Source organism: Propithecus coquereli, unplaced genomic scaffold (genome assembly GCF_000956105.1).
Source record: "Propithecus coquereli isolate 6110/MARCELLA unplaced genomic scaffold, Pcoq_1.0 Scaffold473, whole genome shotgun sequence".
NCBI classification, from domain to species: Eukaryota; Metazoa; Chordata; class Mammalia; order Primates; family Indriidae; genus Propithecus; species Propithecus coquereli.
In genome coordinates this window covers 2,040,186-2,061,618 of record NW_012150541.1, presented here as the reverse complement: position 1 = coordinate 2,061,618, position 21,433 = coordinate 2,040,186, and the positions used below count along the sequence as shown (strand labels likewise).

At 49.7% G+C, this 21,433-nt stretch overlaps 1 protein-coding gene across 1 annotated transcript in view; it reads right to left on the bottom strand.

The window, feature by feature from the left end:
• The window catches only part of ADAM12 (ADAM metallopeptidase domain 12), a 307,846-nt gene that overhangs the window by 85,592 nt on the left and 200,821 nt on the right, over positions 1-21,433 (bottom strand). Inside the window, exon 5 of the mRNA XM_012655353.1 lies at positions 8,936-9,012. Within this exon, the coding sequence (XP_012510807.1) occupies positions 8,936-9,012 (77 nt within the window). The remainder of the gene's footprint in view (positions 1-8,935; positions 9,013-21,433) is intronic.

Sequence of the window (21,433 nt, the reverse complement as noted above, 5' to 3'; positions counted from 1 at the left end):
CCAAAGCCCTTACGCCACTCCTGCAGGCGGGCTCTGCTGGAATGACCTTGAGGCTGATGCGTGACCTCTGAGGTCCGGGTTAGCCACCCTTCCTTCACCTTCCCAGCTTCAGGGCTCCTTTGCAGACACTCTCCCGTGGTCCTGCGGAACCTACTTCACGTCACTTACGACACTGTTAAAATAGCATCTGGCTCCTTCACACACCCGGGGCGTATTTCCCTTATTTGTTTTCCCAGCATCGGCACTGGACTGGCGCGATCCATAGGTGGCCAGAGGGTAAGGGGTCGGTAAGCATTCACAGGAATGTCGCTGAGCAAGCAGGTGAACGAACAAGAGGCGCTGGTGTGCAGGCCGCAGGGAGCCTTGGTGGGTCTGAGTGTAGTCGGGGGGCAGGATTTATGGTATGATCAAGCAGTGTTTTTGAAATACGACCTTCTAGAATGTGTCAGATGTCTGTGAAGGGAGGGGTGGAGACTGGAAGCACAGTGGGGGGCAATTTAAATGTCTAAGATGGAGAGTGGAAGGAGGGTGGCAAGGGAGAACGTGGGAGGAGAGGGGGAGACACCTGGGGAGAGTGTGCAGGGCCTGGGCAGAGAGCGTGGTCATCGAAAGCTCCCCGGGGTCACGCGTGTGGGCCTGAGATGGCGTGGACCCTTAACAGACAAGAGAACAGGTGGGAGCCAGCCTGGGGACTTACCCAGAGTTTCGATGGAGACATCAGAGTGGGGCCTGGGGAGAGTGAGAGGCTTGACCTTGGGTGTCCTTCGGGATGGATGCTACCTGGCAAAGCCACCACAGCTCCCTGTGGCCTCTCATTCACTTACACGCTCGTTTGACAATATTCCCACAGATGGCTGAGATGGGCTCCTGACCCAGCCGTGGCTCCCACGGGTGTTCATATACCTGGGATGTCCAGACACCTCCATGGAGGGAGCAGGAGGGAGGAGGAAAGCAGTGCAGGAGTCTGGCTAGAGATCAGGGCCCGAGGGTCAGAGCAGAGCAAGGTGGGCCAGCCAGCCAGAAGCCCAGGGAACAGTCACAAGTACAAAGGCTAAGGTCAAGTTGGCTTTGGCCCCACTCTGTGCCAATTTAATATGACCTACTATAACTTAAAGATTTTTTAAAAGGCGGACTGGGCAGGATTAAGGTTTGTTGACCACTTGACTATTTGGGTGGAGCACACTTATTCCCCCACTATTTACCGAGTGCCTGTAACGTGCCAGGTTCTAGGACAGCAGTGTCGGGGGCCCTGGGCCCTGCCTCCTTGGAACTCCTGGTCTAGCAGGCAGGAGGGTGAAGGGAAGACCATCTCCACGTGCCTGTCTGGGTCATTGTACCGCTTGGCCATGGGTCACTTGGGCTGAGCTGCGAGAGCTGGAGAAGCCATACCCTTCCAGGTCAGAGAGTGCGGAGTCGAGACGCAAGGCGCCACGGCTGTAACGCTGCTCAATTCTATGCTTTGAAAAATAAATTGATGACCAACTTTAAATAGTCTGGGGGCAGAAGTAGTCCTGCATTTTGTGCTATATTTGTTTTCACTATGTAGAATTTGGTGCAGTAAACTTCATATTACGCAATTAAAATCAATGCAAAACTGTGACAATTATTGACAATAACGTGTACTAAATAGACTCCTATCTTTTTTTATTTGATTGAATTTTTAAAAGCATTTTGTGCTGTCTCTCACATCTGAGGCCCAGTGCTGGGAACTCCAGCTTGTAGCTAGGGGCCTCAAGGAACGTATCAGAGATTTCTCCACCCTGAAGTCTCTCACGACACAGTAGACAGAGGTGGAACAAGGTACGGAAATCGACTGTGAATGAGGCAAGGACGGACAGGCGCTTTCGAGACAGATGCAAACAAGTGTTTACGAAGCACCTGCGACACTACAGGACCTGCAGTGTATGAGCAAAATACATGACAGTGCGTGGCTGAGCCGGGTGGGAGGTGGTTGGGAGGCCAGGGCAGGCTTCATGGAGGAGGCATCATCTGATTTGGGCCTTGATGGGAGAGTGGATTTTCCAAAGCCAAAGGGAGGTGGGGGGAGAGGCGTGTCCCAGGCAGAGGGATGAAGTCAGCAAGGCATAGTGTGGGGCACGCTCTGGAAACAGCTAGAAAACAGTGTGGTGGGAATTCAGTGGCTCCCTCAGGGAGGAAGACGGGGGAGGGGGGCACTGAAAAAGGTGGTTGGATCCGAATTACGCGAGAGGGTTAGTGGAGCAGATATAGAACCAGTCAGCCAGACCCGGTGTAAGATGGAGTTTTGCTCATCATTGCTGAGGGACTGTGACAAAGTCACTTTCCCAGTCTCTGCTGCTCACCTGTAAACCGAGGAGCATAATACATGCCCGCGGCTTCTGTGAGCATTCCATGAGGACACCAAAAAGCTCGGTGTGAAGGCAGCAGAGGCGTCTCCCTCTGTAGCTGGGACGGGGAAGGGGACTGAGCTGGTGAACGTGGGGAGGGCAGAGGGCTCGCGAGGTGGCAACCTCGAGGTGAAAACCGCGTGCCAGCAGCGCTGGGCGTTCGGATGTGCACGCGGAGGAGCTTCGAGCTGCAGCATCGGGCCCAGGCAGCTGCGAATCCTGAGCCTTAGTCAGTGGCTATGCCGGACGGTGGCAATCACACCCGCTCCTGCCCTCAGGAAGCAGAGATTGTAACAATGATGAGGAATAAAGCGTGACCTATGCCAGTCGCCACCCCCCCGCCCCCGGAGTGCGTACTCGTGTGAGTGCGTGCACACCTTGTGCTCAGGTGTGATCAACCCCATTTAAAGCAGAAATCACCATGATCACAACCAATCTCTAGTCTACACCCCTAGATACCGTTTCCTCATGTAGTGAGTGAGAGCTTCACTCAAGTCTGTTAAAGCAGGTGGTTCCCTAAGAAAATAGGCCTAATTTTAACCACCACCCCCGCAGGGGATGGGAAAACTCGTGGCTCACTCCAGCACAAGCCCACAGGACTCCTCACGTCGTCGGCGTGGGCGCTGAGAGGGCGGAGCAAGGGAACCAGAGAGAGTGAAAGAACCTCATCCCCAAGGAGCTCACGCCCCAGCCGGGGAGAAGGGGAGGGGAACGTGACATTTATGAACACAGCGAGCAGACAGACAGGGACGTGGCTGTTTTGATGCTGCAGGGGCTGGACGTCTGTCCCCTGACAAAGTACGGTAGGTAACTTCCTCTGGGCTGAGCGCTGGATTCTCTCCCCATCCACGCGACAGTCTGATGTCTGTGCCCCGCGGTGCCGCGAGTGTCTGGTGCTCATGGCGACGCCCGTGGGCTCGCTCACCGGCAGGGATGAGCGGCACGGAGCCGTGAGAGCAGATCGTAGAAGCGAGAGGAGCGTGTGAACTCTGCAGGGAAAGCGGGGGCCTGAGCACCGTGGGGGACACATGATACGGGACAGAATCGGTGCACGGCTTGAGCTCCGCATTTGACTTGGAGTCGTTTCAAAGTGAGAAACTCCACGGCTGAGCTCATTTTTATGACCTATTTTCCATTTGCACTTCATTCCTTCTGTTCGAGAGCTGTTTCCTCTCTGCGCCCCGTTTCTATGGGACCTTTACGCCTTTTTCTCCCCTTATCTTTTTTCCTTCAAGCTTCAGATGGCGAAGGCAACGTATTCGTATTTGGTTCCCCCACCTCTTCTCTAACCCGGGATGGGGTTTCCTGGCCTGCCCATTTTTGGTCCAGCCTTTTTGAAGCAACACAGGATGCTCTGTCTCTGCATTTTCTCTGCAAAACTAGAATCCGTTGGGCTCTAATTAATGTGTCTCCTTGGACACTCCAGTTTCCCTCCACTTTCCTAGATCTCCATGTGTTTCTGGAGCGTGCCATGTTTAACATAATTTTTAATCCCTATTTTCTTTCTTAATGTCTGCCAGGCTGGTGCTACTATAGTTGCATTTTTTTCCTTTTTTTCCAGCCTCAATGGATTCTTCTGTCAGTGAGCAGTTGATCAAATACAGCTTTTCCCCCACTCTGATTTTGCAAGATCATAAAGTTGACTGCATAACTCCGGAATTTCTCTGTTGATGCATGGTCTGCTGCTTTTGTAACAACAGCACAAAGATCTGGGAAGTCAAAATCCTCAGGAGCACCACAGTGAGGGGTTTTGTTGGACCCACACAGTGTTCCGGGACACCGTTCCCACTCCCTCCTGGTGGTCGACACCAGACGGGTGCGGCACTTACTCCTCTGGCTCTTCCTGAAATCCTAGCCACAGGGTTTCACAGTGTTCCCCTTTGCCGAAGGATGGGTCCGGGCCAGGTGCTGGGGAGGGAGCTTGAGCAGGTGCTGCAGGCGGGACCCTGAGACTCAGACGCCGCAGTGTCTGGCCAGCGAGGCTCACGCGCTGTGTGGGAGGAACCGGGGCCCCTGATGGCTACTTGCGCCTTTGTGGGGGGCTGCGGGTCTAAGGCAGCATGCCTGGCACAGGTGGCGGCAGGGCAGACCCAGGCGGAAAGCGGGAGAGTGGTGACTGAGCGGCGCGGCCACGCACTGCAGGCAGATGCGTCCTGTTTGAATGTTACTCTGGGATACTCTACCCAGTTGTTCCTCTAATGAGTTAATATCATTAATGTCTATAAATTGTTTTATTTAACGTAAAAAGGAGCTACTAGGAACATCTTGTAGATACCCCTTTTCTCTTTACCCATCAAGAATTTGACATCCCTAGAAAAATCACCTGAAAATTATCCGGCCCATCCTGGATGTCCCCATTTATGGCCAGTCTCAGTTTTGACGACTTAGAACACCCTCACAACCACTGGTGGACGAGGCCTGTTTGTTTCCAAGCATCCCTGGCTCGTATCTGTCCTTTTTCTGGCAAAAGGTCACACTGTTCTTTGGACCATTCACCCGTTCCCTGCTCCCCGACTCTGGGCCATGAGGGCAGTTTCCCCTCGGCCTGGCGCAGGGTGCAGGCTCATAACCTAGCGAACCAGAGCAGTGCACTCCGCACTGGCCACCGTGATCATTTCAGGGATGGGCCAGTGACTCAGTCAGAGCCACCAAGGTGGGCTTAGGGGACCTCGGCCGAGCTTGAAAGAGAGGCCCTCGTTATTGTACTTGCTTTCGGAGGAGGGAAGCCTCATGCTGCTGGCACCGCCTTTGCTACCAACACAACCCCCAAGACAAAACTGTGCCTATAATGACCTAAATGTTTATGTACCCCCTAAATTCACATGTTGAAGCCCTAACCGCCAACGTGATGGTGTTAGGGGATGAGGCCTTCGGAACTGAGTAGGTTCAGATGAGGTCACGAGGGTGGAACCCCCATGATGGGATAAGTGCCCTTATCAGAGTCACCAGAGCTGCTTCTCTCCATGTACGCACACAGGCCATGTGAGTGCAAAGCAAGATGATGACAAGGGAAGAGAGGAGGACTTGGAAGGAAATCTGTCTTGTCAGTACCTCGGTCTCCAGAACAGTGAGAAATAAATTTCTATTGTTTAAGCCCACCAGGCTAAGGTATTTTGTCAAGGCAGCCCAAGCTAAGACAGTGCCTGAGGATGAAACTAACAGAGAGGAAAGTCGAGGCTAGAGGCAGAAAGAAAACGGATTCTGATAATTGGGACCCTGGATCCATCCATGCCTGAAGCCATCCCTGGGACTTTTCAGTAGCATAAGTCAACCCCACTGTTATTTTGTTTTTCTTTAAGCTTGTTTGAATTAGCTTTTCTTTTCTTTGCATGCATTGACCTTAATATTAAATTGAAAGCAGAAAATACCCAGCCTTCAATACGTGGCCTTTAAACAAAGAGGTCCATCTTCCAGGCCCCAGATAAGCCTAACAGTGAAGTATGGGTTTTCACTTCCCAGGTGTGTGGTCCTTACCTCCATGGCCTTGTGTCTCCTTTAGTTCCCTCAGGAGTAGCAGCGTTTGCACAGAATGAACCCAGGAGTGCAGCAGAACACACCTCCCGACTGGTCCAGCCCCAGCCCCAGAACCAGGGAATATGAGACCGTCTCAAGAGGCTGACGGTTTTCGATTGGCTGCTCACCACGGGTGGGCCCACGGCTGGGCTTTCCCACAGCTTACCGCATTTATTTTCAAAACCACCCTCTCAGCTAGAGAATTCATCTTCATTTTGCACCAAGGAGATGGGCTCAGAGAGGTGCAGTGTCTAGTCCACTGGCCCACGGCTAGCTCACTGTCCCGGCTATCAGGCTCCGGGGTGAGAACAGCTATCCAGGGGGCCCAGAATACCCACGCTGAATCAGTCACTCACCTTCACCCTGGACACTACCAGGTCTGAGCCCATCCCATCCCCGCCCTGCTCCTCCATGCCCTCTCGGAGCACTGCTCTTCCATGAACACCGAAGCCTCGGCCCTGCCACTCTCCGATCCTGACTTCCCCCAGCCGTACCCCCTTTGTCTCCAGCCCTTCCCACGGTGTGCTTGGGACTCACAGTCCACCCTCAAATCCTCCCACCCGAACCTCTTCCTCAACAGTCCTCTCACCTTCCCCCAGCGGAGACCTTGCCGACCCCACCGGCAACACGTCCCGGCAGCCGCTCAAGATGCTGCTTCATCGTTTAAATCTCCTCCCGTCCCTCGGCTCCCCGATGCTCACCAGCTGTCTTCTTTGCTCCAAACTCTCACTTCCAACCTCTCTCCCCTCCGCCAGCTTCTCCTGAGCATCCACCATGCACATGGGGCCTGTGTGTGCCCTGGAGACCCTACCTGGCGGCGGTGGATGTCCCCACGTGTTCCTCAGCAATTACTTCGGGAGCAGGAACTCGGTCCTTTCACGTGTTTGTGCCCCACGCTGCCTCGGCGCAGTGAGTCTGAGACGCGGATCACCAGCAAAAGCCAGAGTCGCCAGCCTCCCCTTTTCACAGTGTTTCTAGACGCTTGCTTGTCCACAGATGCCACCTTCATCCAGGCACCGCCATCGCTCACCGGGATGCCGCGAAGGCGCCTGGCTGGGCCCGTGCCCCTGTGCACATCCCCCCCGCCCATTTCCAGCCTGGCAGCTGAGCGACCCCGCAGGAGTGTCAAGCCAGACCATGTCATGTTGGCTCAAAGCTCCCCTGGCGCCCATGATAGCGGAGGGGCTGAAGGACATCTGATCACCTTCAAGACCCTTCCTGAGCCTCCTTTCCACCTCCCCTCTGCCCTCATCTCCTTCCACTGCCCCCACCCTCCCCACTGTAGCCACGCGGGCCACCTTGCTGCTCTGTGAACGCCCCAGGCATTTTCCCGCTTCAGGGGCTTTGCACATACCGTTCCCTCTGCCGAATGCGCTTCCTGCAGACGTCTGAAGGCCTCACCTCATGTCTTCAGAGCCTCCCTGACCACCCACTGCCTTTCCCATCCTCAAGCCCAGTTCTACCTCCCCGCGCCACATCAAGTGTCTTAGCCTCTGTCTGTCTTCTGTTCCCTCCACTGGGACGTGTTCCAGGAGGAACACGTGTTGCTCAGTGTCGTGTCCCCAGACCCTGGGACAGTGCTGGCACTGAGGAAGCGCTCAAGGAAAGCTTATTGAATGAGTAACTGGAGAAACAAATTCAAACGACAAGACTCCTGCCCCCCCTGGGCATGTCCCAGATTAGCACACATTTTAAAGTTCAGCAGCATTATATAAATGGGATATCAAAAATACTTTTTGGAAATAACGCAGGTATGCAGAAGTTGTGTGTGAGTGTGCGAGTGGTCACTCAATGACTTTGGTCTATATTTACTGACGTGGAGGAACAGGGTCAGGTGACCAAAGCAAGCTGTAGAGTGATGTGTATGATGTGACTTTATTTTTACAGAAATAGACAAACACACAGCCCAGTCCCTGACCATGTGTTTACGTGCATGGGAGTGAGAGGAAAGATGGGAGGGGTATACCCCGCCTGCATTTCTACCTGAGTCGGGCTGGAGGGGTGTGCAGGGGAAATAGGAACAGCCTCGCATATATATCGTTGGATCCCGATGGCAAAGACTTCACAATAAATCAGGTATACCACGCACTGGGGAAGAAGCGAGGGAACAGGACTCCCATTCTCTGCCAGCTGGAGTGGAAATTAAGGCAGCTACTTTGAAGAACAAACTGGCAGGGGTGGGGTGTGGGGTGTGGGGTGTGTGTGTGTGTGTGTGTGTTCGTTCTCACTCTCCACAATCCCATGCAGAACTCACAGAGATGTCACAGTTACTGCCCACGTACGGAACGCAACCCCGCTCTCTAACCCAAGCTGGTACAATCTTCCAGAGCTCCCCTCCCACAGAACCACACCCTGGTACCGGGTGACAAAGCCACCCAGGACTTGGAGCATACAAGTGGTTAGTTCACAAACTCAGTAAATAAATCCAGCAAAAAGGCTGAAGCAGCTGGAAATTTGTCATGCAAGATGGTTTTCCTGGGGAGCACACAGAGCCACCTGATGGCTAATAGCTGTCATTTGGGAGGAAGGGGCCGTGAGTGAAGCCCAGCGTTGGCTTGTCCAGCAACGCAGAGTAATTGCTTCTTACGCTGTGCCCACAGCAGAGTAGCGAAACCCCTACCAATCCACGCCTGCATTCAATTCACCGTGGTTATTGTTAAATCAGTTCTTTTGTTTCCTAACGAGAGGAGGCTCTGCTAAATTTTTGTTAAACCAGTAGCTTCAACATTACCGCCTAATGCCCTATCTTTTAACACTGGGAATTACTAAGCATCAGCGCCACATAAATGAAAGATAATTTGCAAAATGCTTGGGTGCCAAAACTTAGCCAGCTCACCGGGCCTGAGAAAGACACTCAAAGTGGGCCCGTGGACGAGAAGCCAACACCCCGGGCGGCCATGCTCTCGCGAGCAGCCGAGCCAGGGCCTCCTCGCCCAGGTGCAGCTGCGGCTGTGCCGCGTCACTAACTCCCGGCGCTCCACTGCGAATAGGAAAGACAGAGCTTGTCTGCAGGAGCTGTGCTTAAAACTGGAGCTGCCACGATCACGGCCACTTACCTGAGACCAGAGCAAGTGCTGAGGCTGACCATCGAATCAGAATATCCTTGCACGTGTCCGTGGTAGTAACAATGACCCTAAAGGGGAGGAGGGGAGAAAGCCAGTTCAGTAATAACATCTTTTTGCTCACTTATAAAAAATCACCTGTCTCCAATCCTCTTCATGCATTTTTAGCTACAGAATTTCCTTGTACGTGAAATACTGCGCTAGCAGTCTTAATATTTAACCCAAAGCCCAACGTGACCCAGCCAGGATCCAGGGCAGGGATATCTGATTTACTTAGAGATTAGCAATTGGGCGTTAAAATGCACCCCAGTTCCACTGGTGTCTCTCCGACACCCTAGGAGAAAGCCCAGACCCTGACGCAGAACGTTTCACAAACTCCGGCAGCAGGACAGATCACACTGACATCACCATTTCACCCTCGTGTAAATCGTCTTTTGTAATGAGATGAGGAACTGCGGGGGGTATTTAAGCACACTGTGAGACGTAATAAAACGAGGCCTGAATGGGCGGCTTATGAAAACGGGAAAGCAGGTGAGAGGAGGTGGGGGGGGGATGAAGAAAGAGGGAAGGGACCTCACTGAATTACCAGGCTCAGAGCTGAAAGTCTATCTCAGTGGAAAAGAAAAATAGGAAGGTCTTCTAAGACAAAAATTCCCGTGTGACATGCCTCGGTATTCTAGTCTTTCCTAACGTCACTGCTTCCAAAAAGAAACCACAGCACGGACACTTCCTTCTGCCCAGAATCAAGGTTAATTTCACTGTTGAACAAAGGTTACGCTGCAGCCCCAATTAAGTGGCCGACTGGCAAGAAAGGGCTGTATATGCTCAGTGCTCCTCGCTCAGGTCCCCTGAATGCCAGCTGCGTGTGGGGTCCCCGCAGGGAAAGGGCTGCGTCTTCTAAGGGGAGGGAGAAGTGGTTGCTCAGGGTGCAGGCTGTCCCCACTGTGCCCGCCTTAGCACACGGCTCCGTCACTCGTGACGACGGTAACTCCCTTTCCCGGGCAGGGCTTGGCGTCCGGTTGCTCTGCCCAAGGAAGGCAGGCCTGACTGTGCTGAGCAGAAGGACCATCACTCGTGGAATCGAGTGATGGAGGAAAGAAGGTAACACCAGGAGAAAAAGGCTAAGATCATCTCTTTGTCACAAAGTAGAGGACAAAATTCCGGGATCATCTGAAAGTCAACAAAAGTATGGTGATGGGAGGGCTGTAGGGACGTTTATTATTTTGTTTGGCTTTTTCTTATTTGTTTTAGAAGTTCTTTATATATTCAGGATAGTAATACTTTGCCTATTGTCATGTGGGAAATGTCTTTTAACATTGTTTGTGATAGCTTTGGTTCAGAGTCTCTGATTTTTATAAATTTACATGTATCCATGTTTCTCTTTATGCATTTTGTACATAACTTAAAGTGGCTTTTTTCAAGTCACAAATATGTCCTTTATTTTCTTCTATTTTTATAATCGTACAATGAGCTCTTTAATCTACCTGGAATTTATTGTCATGGAAGTGTGAGGGTAGATGCCAACTTTCTCCTACGAATAAGAACTGGCTGAGCTCTACCGCTACTTCTTTTCTCGCTGATGGGCTGTGCTACCTTGACATATACTCAAGACGGACGATATGTTTGTGGCTCCACTTGGCACTGTCTGTGCTCGACACTGAGACAGACACCTGTTTATCTGCTCCTGTGCCAATTCCACACTGTTCCAGTTACTGTTGTTCTATACTACACTTAATTTTAAAAAACAACTTGCTCCATCCAATATCAAGATTAAATGCATATATCATAAAAGTCACATTTTTAGTGCATACAATCAGTGGGTTTTAGTATATTCACATTGTTGGGCACCCATCACCACTGTGATTCCAAAGCATTTCTATCACCCCATAAAGAACCCCATGTTCATTAGGATTCATTTCCCATTCCCCATTCCCCACCTTCCAGCCTCTGGCAGCTACAAATCTACTTTTTATGTCGATGCATTTGCCCATTCTGTTCATCTCATACAAATGGAACCATAAAATATGTGCCTTTTGTGACTGACTTCACTCAGCATGATGTTTCCAAGTTCATTAATGCTGTAGCGTGCATGAGAATTTCACCCCTTTTTACGGCTGAATCACCTTCTGCTGTGTGGATAAGACTCCTTTTTGCTTCTCCATTGGTCAGTTAATAAATATATGAGTTGTTTCTACTTCTTGATGATTATGAGTAATGCTGCTGGGAACACTGGTGTGTAAGATTTTGTGTGGAAGTATGTTTTCAGTTCTCTTGAATATATAGCACAAGCGATAAATGGGCATATATATACACAAGCGAAATTGCTGGATCATACAGCAACTTTATGTTTAACTACTTTCTGTAGCAGCTGGACCACTTTACATTCCCATGAGCAATCCACGAGAGTTCCAACTTCATGTTCTCACCAACACTTGTTATTGTTTATCCTTCGATTATAGCCACCCTGGTGGATGTGAAGTGGTATTTCGATGCAGTTTTGATTTAAATTTTCTTAATGACTGATGACGCTGAGCATCTTCTCATGTGCTCATTGTCCATTTGTACATCTCCTTTGAAGAAATATCTATTCAAATCCTTTGTCTATTTTTTATTGGGTTACTGTCTTATTGTTGAGTTGGAAGAGTTCTTTACATATTCTGGATACAAGGCCATTATCAGATATATGATTTGTAATTATTTTCTCCCATCTTGTGGGTTGTCTTTTCACTTTCTTGATTGGGTCTTTTGAAGCACAAAGTTTTTAATTCTGATGAGATCTAATATACCTACTTTTTTCTTCGGTTGCTTATACTTCAGGGGCCCTATCAAGAAACTATTACCTAACTCTAAACACGTCATGAAGTTTTATACCTATGTTTTAAGAGTTTTATAAGTTTAGCTCTTACATTTAGAACTTTAATGCATATTGAATTAATTTTTATATACAGCTTAATCTAGAAGTCCAACTTCAATCTTCTGCACATGGACATCTAATTGTTCCAGAATCATTTGTTGAAGCAACTATTCTTTCCCTCATTTAGTTGTCTTGACAACCTTATCAAGAGCAAGTTCTCTTTTGGTACTGTTCTTTTCCTAAAAGTTTCTAGGCTATTACTGCCTATTTTCTCTTTCAGATGAATTTTAGCATCAAATTTTAAGCTCCATGATAATCCGTTGAGATTTCAGCTTGTACTACACTGAAGGCACAGGTCAATTTGGGAAGAACTTCTCTCTCCACAATAAGGAGTATTCCTATTCATGTATGTGGCAGGTGTTTCCTTTTAATACAGTCAATTTTACGTCCTTCAGTCTAGTTTTAGTTTTTTTTTTCCCATGTGACTATTGGAAAATGTTTGCTGAGCTTATGTATAGGTATTGTATAGATTTGTTGCTATGAATAGGATCTTTCTTCCCATTATGTCATATACATGGCTATTTTTAATGTAAAGGAAAGCTTTTGGTTTTAAGTTGATCTTGTATCAGACACTGTTGCTGGGTCATCTTATCGGTTTAATAGTTCATAGCATATCTTGGATTTTCCATGTTATTAATCATATTAATGGCAAAAAAAAATGATAGTATTGTAGGCTTTTTTTTTTTCCTCTTTTTCTTCTTGGAGACAGGGTCTTGCTCTGTCGCCTGGGCTAGAGGGCAGCGGCGTCATCACAGCTCACTGCATGTAGGCTCTTTTCTGGATCCCCTATATGACACTGAGGAGTGGGATGGCTAGGTGTCCACGGGAAGGAGAGTGGCCTGCAGAGGGAAAGCAATGTGTAAAGGCAGGGGGCCCTGGGGAGGGAGTGGCGGCTCAGGGACAGGGCTGGTTCTGCTCGGCTGGAAGATTCAGGTGCAGGAGCGTAGCACTCACAGCACCCTGTTCTTCCCTGGGGAAGCTGCCCTCTACAGTAACATGTGGCTTAGGAAAGGATGCCTGGGGAGCATCCTACGGGGGCAGGGACAGGCCGCCCAGCCAGCCACTTTAGGCATCCACCTGGGCCATCAGGGAGGGCAGACCTTGCCGCCAGCTTGCCTCTTTAACCTTGGTGTGAAATAAATTTTGGACAGTCTCAGGGTCCCCTCCCTCTAGAGAACAGTTGGGTACTTAGAAGAGGCATGACGATAATTCCCCGACCATGCAGGGATCACATAATTGGACTGTAATGCCCCAGATGTTGGAGGGGTCCTGGCCCCCTCCCAGGCCCCACTGCAGAGCATGGGGATTGCAGCCCGGGCACACGGCAGCCTCGTCAAAGCTGAAGATGACTCAGAAAGTGAAAGGTTGGCGGCTGCTGTGAGAGTTTTGGCTGCCTGGGTTTCGACTATTACAGATCCTTGGGGTCCCGTGTGTTGTAGAATTTACCCCATTTTAGAGAAATGTGAAATGCTGCTATGGGCGGCTAAATACTGGCTAAAAAATTAAAAATCAAATGGTAACAATAATCCTAATTACTGACCTCTGAAATTTCAAACTCATTTATTCTCAATCTCAATTTATTTTTAATAGATTATTTATCAAATGTACTTTCAAATTAAATACACAGAAATGTAAGCTCATCAAAGCATGAGACGAGAACAAATTAGCATCAAATTAATTCCCAGTTCAACAGCTTGGTCGAAATCGTGCTTATAAAGAGGAGAAGGGTTGGATTTTAGCTCTCGCAAACCGTTCCTTAAACAGTCTCACTTCTCTTAGTCATCACTAGCATTAACAACTTACTTTTCGACTTTAACACATTTTTGACTCACCTTCAGAGCGTTAGCTAACAAGACCATTGCTCACTCCTGACAGTGATTAACTTCCTAGATTACTAAGCATAATCGTTAATTACTACAACTCCAAATTCCAGATTCTCTAGGACAATTACAATTTCATGAAATTTTATTTTTTTCAATATGACTCATTGAATGTTTAAACAAAAGTGATTTAGTTTTTATAATGTAAGTGATTGTACAGATAATTTCACAGCTCGGGAAGACAAGTAGTCACACCGTGACATGCATTTGGCTGGGAAATTCAATCACAGGCAGTGGAGGAGATGTGTTCTCCGACCGCCCTGGGGGGTCTGGCCCTCTTAGGCAGTGACTGAGGCAGGGAGAAGGGCACAGGCCGCATCACCAGCAGTGCCCACTTGGGACAGTCTCCAGGTCACTGTGTGGCCCGTATCCGAGGTCCAGGTTGCCTCTGTGCACTGACGCTGAGAGGCAGGAACCAGCCAGGTGTTGGGGGCTCGCAAACACCTGGCTTGTTAGATCTGGAAGTGCTACACCAGGGAGACACACAGCAGGCGGCTGTCGTGCCTTAGACGGTCTCGTGCCCCAGGGACCCGAGGCCTATGGCTCAGCCCTACCCAGACTTTCCCAGAGGGCATCCCCTTTCCTCTCTGTGATTGCCTCAAGGGTGTCAAACTGTATGGCCTCTTTCTTTTCCTCATGCTCGTGTCTCTAAAGACGTCGCTAAATAAGACACTGTCCTGCTGGGACAGTCGTCTTTGCCTAGTTCCGCTGATCCGATACATTCTGCTTCTCCCGACAAAACATAACATAGAAAAGAGTCCCAAACATGCATAACCACAAAATTACATCTTTTCCTTCTCGAAACCTCTAACCATGTATTTTACAGACTTATTACTTAACCTAATGCATTTCCCCACTCCAGTAAAATAAATTTTCCTTCTGTTAAACACTATCAATCAAACATAATAGTGGGTAAGAGGAAGATGGAGTAAGAACTCTTGAACTTGAAAGTTGGCGCCCCTCAACTCTATGCCATGTGGGAAGTAAAATCAAACTTCTGTTAGCCAACTCTCAGTGGACCAGAAAGAAAGGAATTTTATATGCTAATGTGGTAAGAAAAATGGCTTGACGTTATAATTAAAAAGGACTGCTAGCAGACAAAGTCTGTTAGAGAGTATGCTGAGTGAAAATTATTTTCAATGCTTTCTTTGGGGAACTTTGTAGGACCTCCCCCGACCCACCACCATATGCAACATGCCAGACCATCTTGATTTAGGGCTTGAATCACAAAATGTTATAGCTGGAAAGAAGCTTTGGGCCATCTAAGGCCAACCCTTCTCTTTAAGCCAGCCGCTTCCCTGAACAGATGCAAAGACTGAAGCCCGAATGAGCATCGAAGCTCACAGAGTCAGTTAAGGGCGGTGAGAGCGACAGCAGTAGCCTAGGCAGGCGCTCGACTCTAGGCCACTGGCCTCCCTCCATACCCTGTGGCCAGGAGCACATGCCCGCATGAGTTTCTCTCTCTTTTTGAGATGAAAAGCTACCAAGCTACCACCTAAAATCTATACTTGGGCAGAATGTTTTTCTTGAGTATGATGTCACTGTGGACTCATAACAAAGTAAAGTCATTTCCAGTCTCAGAGAAAAGTCTGCAAATAGGAGGGCTCTGAGGGTTAGTGTGTGTGCATGTACGTGTGCATGTGTATATGTGTGTATACGGGTATGTGTATATATATGTATGTGTGTGTGTGTGTGTGTGCAAGGCCATGCGTATGCATGCATGTGCGTGTCTGTTATCAGCATGACTGTGTTTAGGCCTTTGCTCCCTTGTACGGAACACCAAGCCCCCACATGCCACGTGTTTGCTTGAAGACTAAAGCAAGGTGACAGCGCATTCCAGAAGAGCAAGAAGTGACAGTGCAGCTCTGTTTCTGTGACTGGGCCATGGTGTGCTTAGCCCTGAGAATGTGCAGGGCAGCATCGTTGAGAAATAAATCACCACACCCGTTCCCCCAGGGCTGTCTCTGCTCCCACATCCCTGATGAGAACCATGTCTGGATAGGAGACCATAAAGAAGTGACCTCAGGGGCCACTCGCGTTGCTTTGCTGCGCTGGATTCTGCAGTGCAGGACACAGGCTCAAGGAATCACATGTGAGCTCTTTGGGACCTCCCTGCAAACCAGCCTGGAAGCAGCCTGTCTGCACTAGTGAGACCACTGGATGAGCTGGAGTTGGAAGTCTTGGGGCTGAGACTTGGAGTCTCGGTTTTTAATCTGTAAAACGGGACTGGCACTTATTTCCTCCGGGTTTAATAGATCAACTAAGTATGACACAGAGAAGCAATTCATAAAATGTAAGGCTGTGCTACAAATCTGCAATAAGAACACAAATATTTCAACCCCATTATGCCGTAAGCTCTATTTTCTCCCTGCTATCTTCCTCCACACCGAACCCTAGCTGGGTGTATTTTTGCTGAAAGAATGAATGGGTGTGTGTGAGAGAAACTGGCCCATTAGAGAGAAGGGAGTGTTATTCGCTTATACTTTCTCATTTGTCGCGAACTCCCAGCTCCAAATCTTCCTGGCTGTTGTGTGAAGGGGACAGGAGGGAGCTGGCGGGGCAGGGGCCGGAAGACCCTGTTCGCGTCAGGTGCTGTGTGACGGAGACACACAATCATCAGCACATTCCTCCACCTTGCTCTTGGGCACAGCCCACCCACTTTCTCACCTGTGATCAGGACCTACGAGGCACTCAGAAGGCGCACGCGGTACAGTGTGGCACGAATTGCTGTCAAATGACCGTCAGCACAGCAGCGGCTGTGCCCGCTCACTTTCCCAAAGGCCTGACTGCGCGCCTGGCCTGGCGTCTGACTGCTTCGCCTTCTCATCACACAGGCCGGTTCCGTGCTTGCTGGGATCTGACTCGGGCAGTCTGACTCCACGGCTTGTGATCCTAACTTCCACATATCCTGCCTCCAGACCGGTGGTCTGTCTCAGAGCCTGGCCTTTCCCGACAACTTTTGGGAAGGTCACCCAAACCTGGAGTTCCTCTGGGAGCATGGGGTTGGCTCTTCCATTGTTTGGCTCTTGAAACATTTTTGTCAGAGACACGTTGAATCATCTGTTGTTAGACTGCATGTTCCCCGAGGACAGGGGCCGTGTCCTCCCTTCTGTAGCCTTGCCACAAAGCGTGGGACCTTCCCTGGCTGAGTTCACTTGGGCCTCCAAGTGTGTGGTTAGCGAATTCCCAGAGGCCTGTTCTGGCCTCTCCTCTCCTCTCCCCACATTCCAGGACTTCGGTTCAGCCAAACACCTCTGCTTTCCCGAGAAGCATTTTCTGGGTGTCTCCCTTTGGTAAATGCATGCCTGTCTGTTTCCCTAATCAACCTCGCTGCAGTTTAATAGACTAATGCCATCACAACAAGCACCACGGCCAGAGCCGTGTAAGAGACACATCAGAGCTTTGCTCCAGGCAGCAAATCACAGTGTTAGGCACTCAAGATTCTCCAGTCCCAGTACCAGCCAGGCCCAGCCCTGCTCAGCTCCCGGGTCAGAGGGGATCCGGCACAGGCAGGGTGGTACAGCCGTAGACTAGGGGCTCAGACACTAGAGTCAGATTCTGAGAGTCTGAATCCTTATTAGCTGTGGGCTTGACCTACTTAGCCCCTCTATATTCAGTTTCCTCATCTGGGTACAAAAATAGGAAAAATTGACCTACGGTGAGGACCAAACAACAAAATGTATGAAAAGTGCTGTGCACAGCACCTTGCCTATTGTTGAAGTTTACTCAGCGTTAGCCCTATTCATATCGGGCACTCACATGTTTGTTGAGTGAGCATGTGAAGGAAGGAACGGATGAATGAATGCATGCGTGAAAAGGTAGGCTGTGTCATCACTGGGATGTGAATACTGATCTAAGAACTTTGAACTTGACTGAGGCGGCACTGGGGGAAGCTGTTGATTTGGGAGGATCAAAATACAAATGCACATTTGTGGCATAAACAGATGTGTTGGGAGGATTGTTCAGGCAGGAGGAGGGTCTGGATTAAAACTAGGTGAGACTGCAAGCAGGAAGAAAGTCAGGGGCTGAAACCTCCCCCAGCTGTGGAAGGGAGGACCTGGGCCGGCGCAGCCACGCGACAGTGGACAAGGACAGGGCGCGTGTAAGACGTGCCACGAAGGACGTGGGGGAAGACCTGAGGGGAGAAGGCGTCCGTGCCGGGTGAGGGGAGGCAAAGCAGGAAGAGTCGGTGAGTTGGGTATGTGTTCAGTACAGTGCCAGTGGGAACAGCCAATCCACTTTAAATTGTTTTCTGAGAACATGACAATGGGCCTTGCTCATACTTGGCACACGTACGAGAGGTGAATGATCTCTGGCTTCCCTCCTCCCCCCAGAATCCTCTTTCCATCCTTTTCAGATACTCTGTAACTGGAATGGGTTGGGGTCGACTCCCTCGTATCCACTGCCGTGACATTTAGTCCAAGCCAATTGTAGAAGATCCTATTCCTTTTTGATGGCCAATAGATGCCATGGAAATGGATGAGATGCCACCCAAACTTTGGCTGAAGAATTGGATTCCAATCCTACCTGACGGTCCAGCCTCACTTAACATCCACTGGTCCCTTCGACAACTATCACAGCAAATGCTCTCCCGCTTGTTTTCCAGCAAGAAACACAGACAACGAGTGGGAAGTGCTCACATCTGCGGGTCACGGCTGCTTGTCTCCATGCACCTGGCATCCTAGGCCATGTCCTCTCACCTGGGCTTCAGATTCTTCCATAAGAGTCACCTGCTTGATCCTGAAGTCCCCTCTTGCTCTGACCATTCCTTCATGCTGCAGCTAGTGGGGGCTTTTTAAAGCCCAAACATGGTCCTGACACCTGCTACGTTGAGACCTCTTAATGGTTTCTTGTCTTTCCTTTATTGTGACCAAGTTTATCACCACAGTGTTCAAACCCTGCACTGTCCGATCTCTGTCAATGCCCGAACACTTCCTCAGCCCCAAGTAAAACTCTGCACCAGCCGTATGCGCTTCCTTCTCCTAGGTTGGTTCACAGGTTCCTTCCTCCACGAAGCCTTCGCGATCCATCCGACCAGCCCTTCCCTTGGTGCACTCAGCCCAGATGTCAGTCACATTTGCGATTAACTGGATAACCACGCGTCTCCCTCCAGCGGCACGTGGACCCCCTCGTCTGTCCACAGTCCTTGCTATATTCTCGGTGGTGGTCACGGTGTCTCGCGTGGCAAAGGTGCTCGGATGACAACGTGCCTGAGACAGATGAGTGCACTTCCAGCAAAGCACGACAACATTTAGCCTTTTTGGGGGGCTGTTCCAGCTTTCCCCAGAGTCAGTTTTTGGGATGTAAGTAGCACAAATGTCATGCATATTGTATTGTCTTCTGAAAGCCTTATTAAATGTAACAATATAAAACACAATCCTCCCTTAGATGTGGCCAGCAAAGGACAAAGTTACAAATATTTCATCCATTAGGACAATCGAGAGAAAAAACAAGCGATCAACTCCAAAATTAAAATCAGCCACTATTCTGAGTCAACCAGCTCACACTCACTGTTGAGAAATTAAAAAAAAAAAAGGCACTATGGCTAATAAAAAGTGGTTCTTATTTTACATATAATTTTAACTTAGGAAAGTGCATTGTGTGCTGACTTTAGAGGATAAGGAGATGAGTCAGCAAATTTCTTTTTGTTTTCCAGACGGATTCAATAAAACAAAACCCCAAAAGCTGCATCTGTCCCTCACCATGAAAAACAACACAAGGCCTGGGATTCTCCTTAAGGGGTTCCTGCCGGAAGGGTCAGCTGTTTGGGGCTGTGGCTTTTATTTAGCGAACAAGACTGTTCGCTCCGTATCTTTACGGTAACACGGCTAACAGCCCAAAAGGGCATTTGAAGGAACAGGAGAAGGTAGCTGTGGATTAAAAGAAAAGTCATGACTTCTCTAATTATGAAAGTAGCATGTGCTGGTTGTTTCTGGAGGTTTGGGGGTGCCGATTAATCTATCTTCCAGGTGCTTCACCCACTGAAGATAAATTCAAGGAGTCAGATGAAGATCAAAATACGTCACCGGCTTAATGACCTCCAGAAAAGGGGCTTCTGGTACAGTCTGCAAGGGACACGAGCTTAGGGCTGGGCAGACGTGAGGCTTCCTGCGCTGTCTAACCTCCCCTGCCGGCCGAAGCCCTGGGACCCATCTTGGGGAAGGTGGGCTGTCGACACCATGGCTTAGAGGACTCTGTGGGGGAGGGAGCAGGTGAGTCCCGCTCAGTACTGACAGGAAGGCCGCAGGACCAGCCTCACTGCCTTTCCAAGGCAGGGCTCCAGCCTCTTCTCATTAGCAGGGACCAGGGTTGTCAGGCTCTGTCTCTCCTCCCACCTCCCTTCCCCTAAAGAGACAGCTCCACGGGGAGGAGGGAATGAGGGCAACAGGGAGGGACGGAGCACTTGCCCCTGTCTTGTTACTTCCTGGGAAAATGAGAAGGAAGAACAGAAGACACTGCCCCTGCACACACGTCAGTCACAGAGAACAGAAGATAGTCTCGCACCGAATGGAGACAACAAGTGTTAAGGCCCCGGAGCCCTTCTGCCCAGGCTGCTTCCTACGACGCCTGGATCTGCGGCCTTCCGCTTTCGCAGTTAAGTCTCGAACAGCCCTGCCAGCTGTTGGACTCCATCTCATCTCCTCTTTCTTCTTCCCTCTTACCACATTTCCTCCCAAAGGAGAACATAGGGAAAAATGCCCAAGACAAAGAAAATTAGTAAGGGAGACTGAAACAGAAAACACGAAACTATTACCATTAAAACTTTGGAAGCTTGTCTTACACAGTCTAGAGACGTCTGTCTAGACAAGTGCCACTCCCCAGCGCAGACAACGGGCACGTGAAAGACTCGGGCCGGCCGCCGCAGTATTTCTAGGGTCTCCCTTTCCTGTTCCTGTTTGCAGTGACAGTCTACACTGTGGAGACAGCTTGGTGCTAAGTCTGAAGACACATTTTAGAGGAGATCTTGGGTGGGGGGAGAAGGGAAAACCAAGTCAAGTGTGAATTCATGGCACCACCTATCACTTCCATATGGGGCTGATCCTCAGATGTTCACTTTTGGCCTCTGTCTTTGTCCTGGAATCCAGGTTCGCAGACACCCACCTGCCTACTGAGCACCCTCACTCGGCTGTCCCACTGCAAGCTCAACACAGACCTGCAACGGCTCCTCTCCTCTGCCTTCCAAATAACTGCTCCTTAACGGCACCACAGAGGAACACGTTGTCCACCCGAAGTCCTAAGGGGCAGGGAAAGCCCTGTTGGTGATACCTCCCCTCATCCTCTAAGCCCAGTGTCTCCTATGACTCCTCAAGTGCTCTCGATCCTGGCCAGTCACTGTCCCTTCCAGGGCCCACTTGTGTAGGCATCACCTCCATCAACTACAATGGGCCCCTCAGATCTTCCCATCTTCCGTCCACCAATCTTCCTTCCATTCTGCTGTCAGAGACCCCTTCTAAAGCACAGACCTGAACGCGCCATTCTGCTGCATGAAAACTGTCTCTGGCCCCAAATTTCAGTAAGATAAAGTCAAAACTCCTTAGCACTGAAGGGTTTCACACCCATCTTGCTGTCTTCTTTATCCACTTTTAAAGACCCAGAGCAAATATCACCTCCTTAGTGAAGTGGCCTCCAAAGAGTTAAAACCAGCCCCAAGTCAATACCTCCACAATAGTATTTTGTACACACTTCCTATTGTAGCAA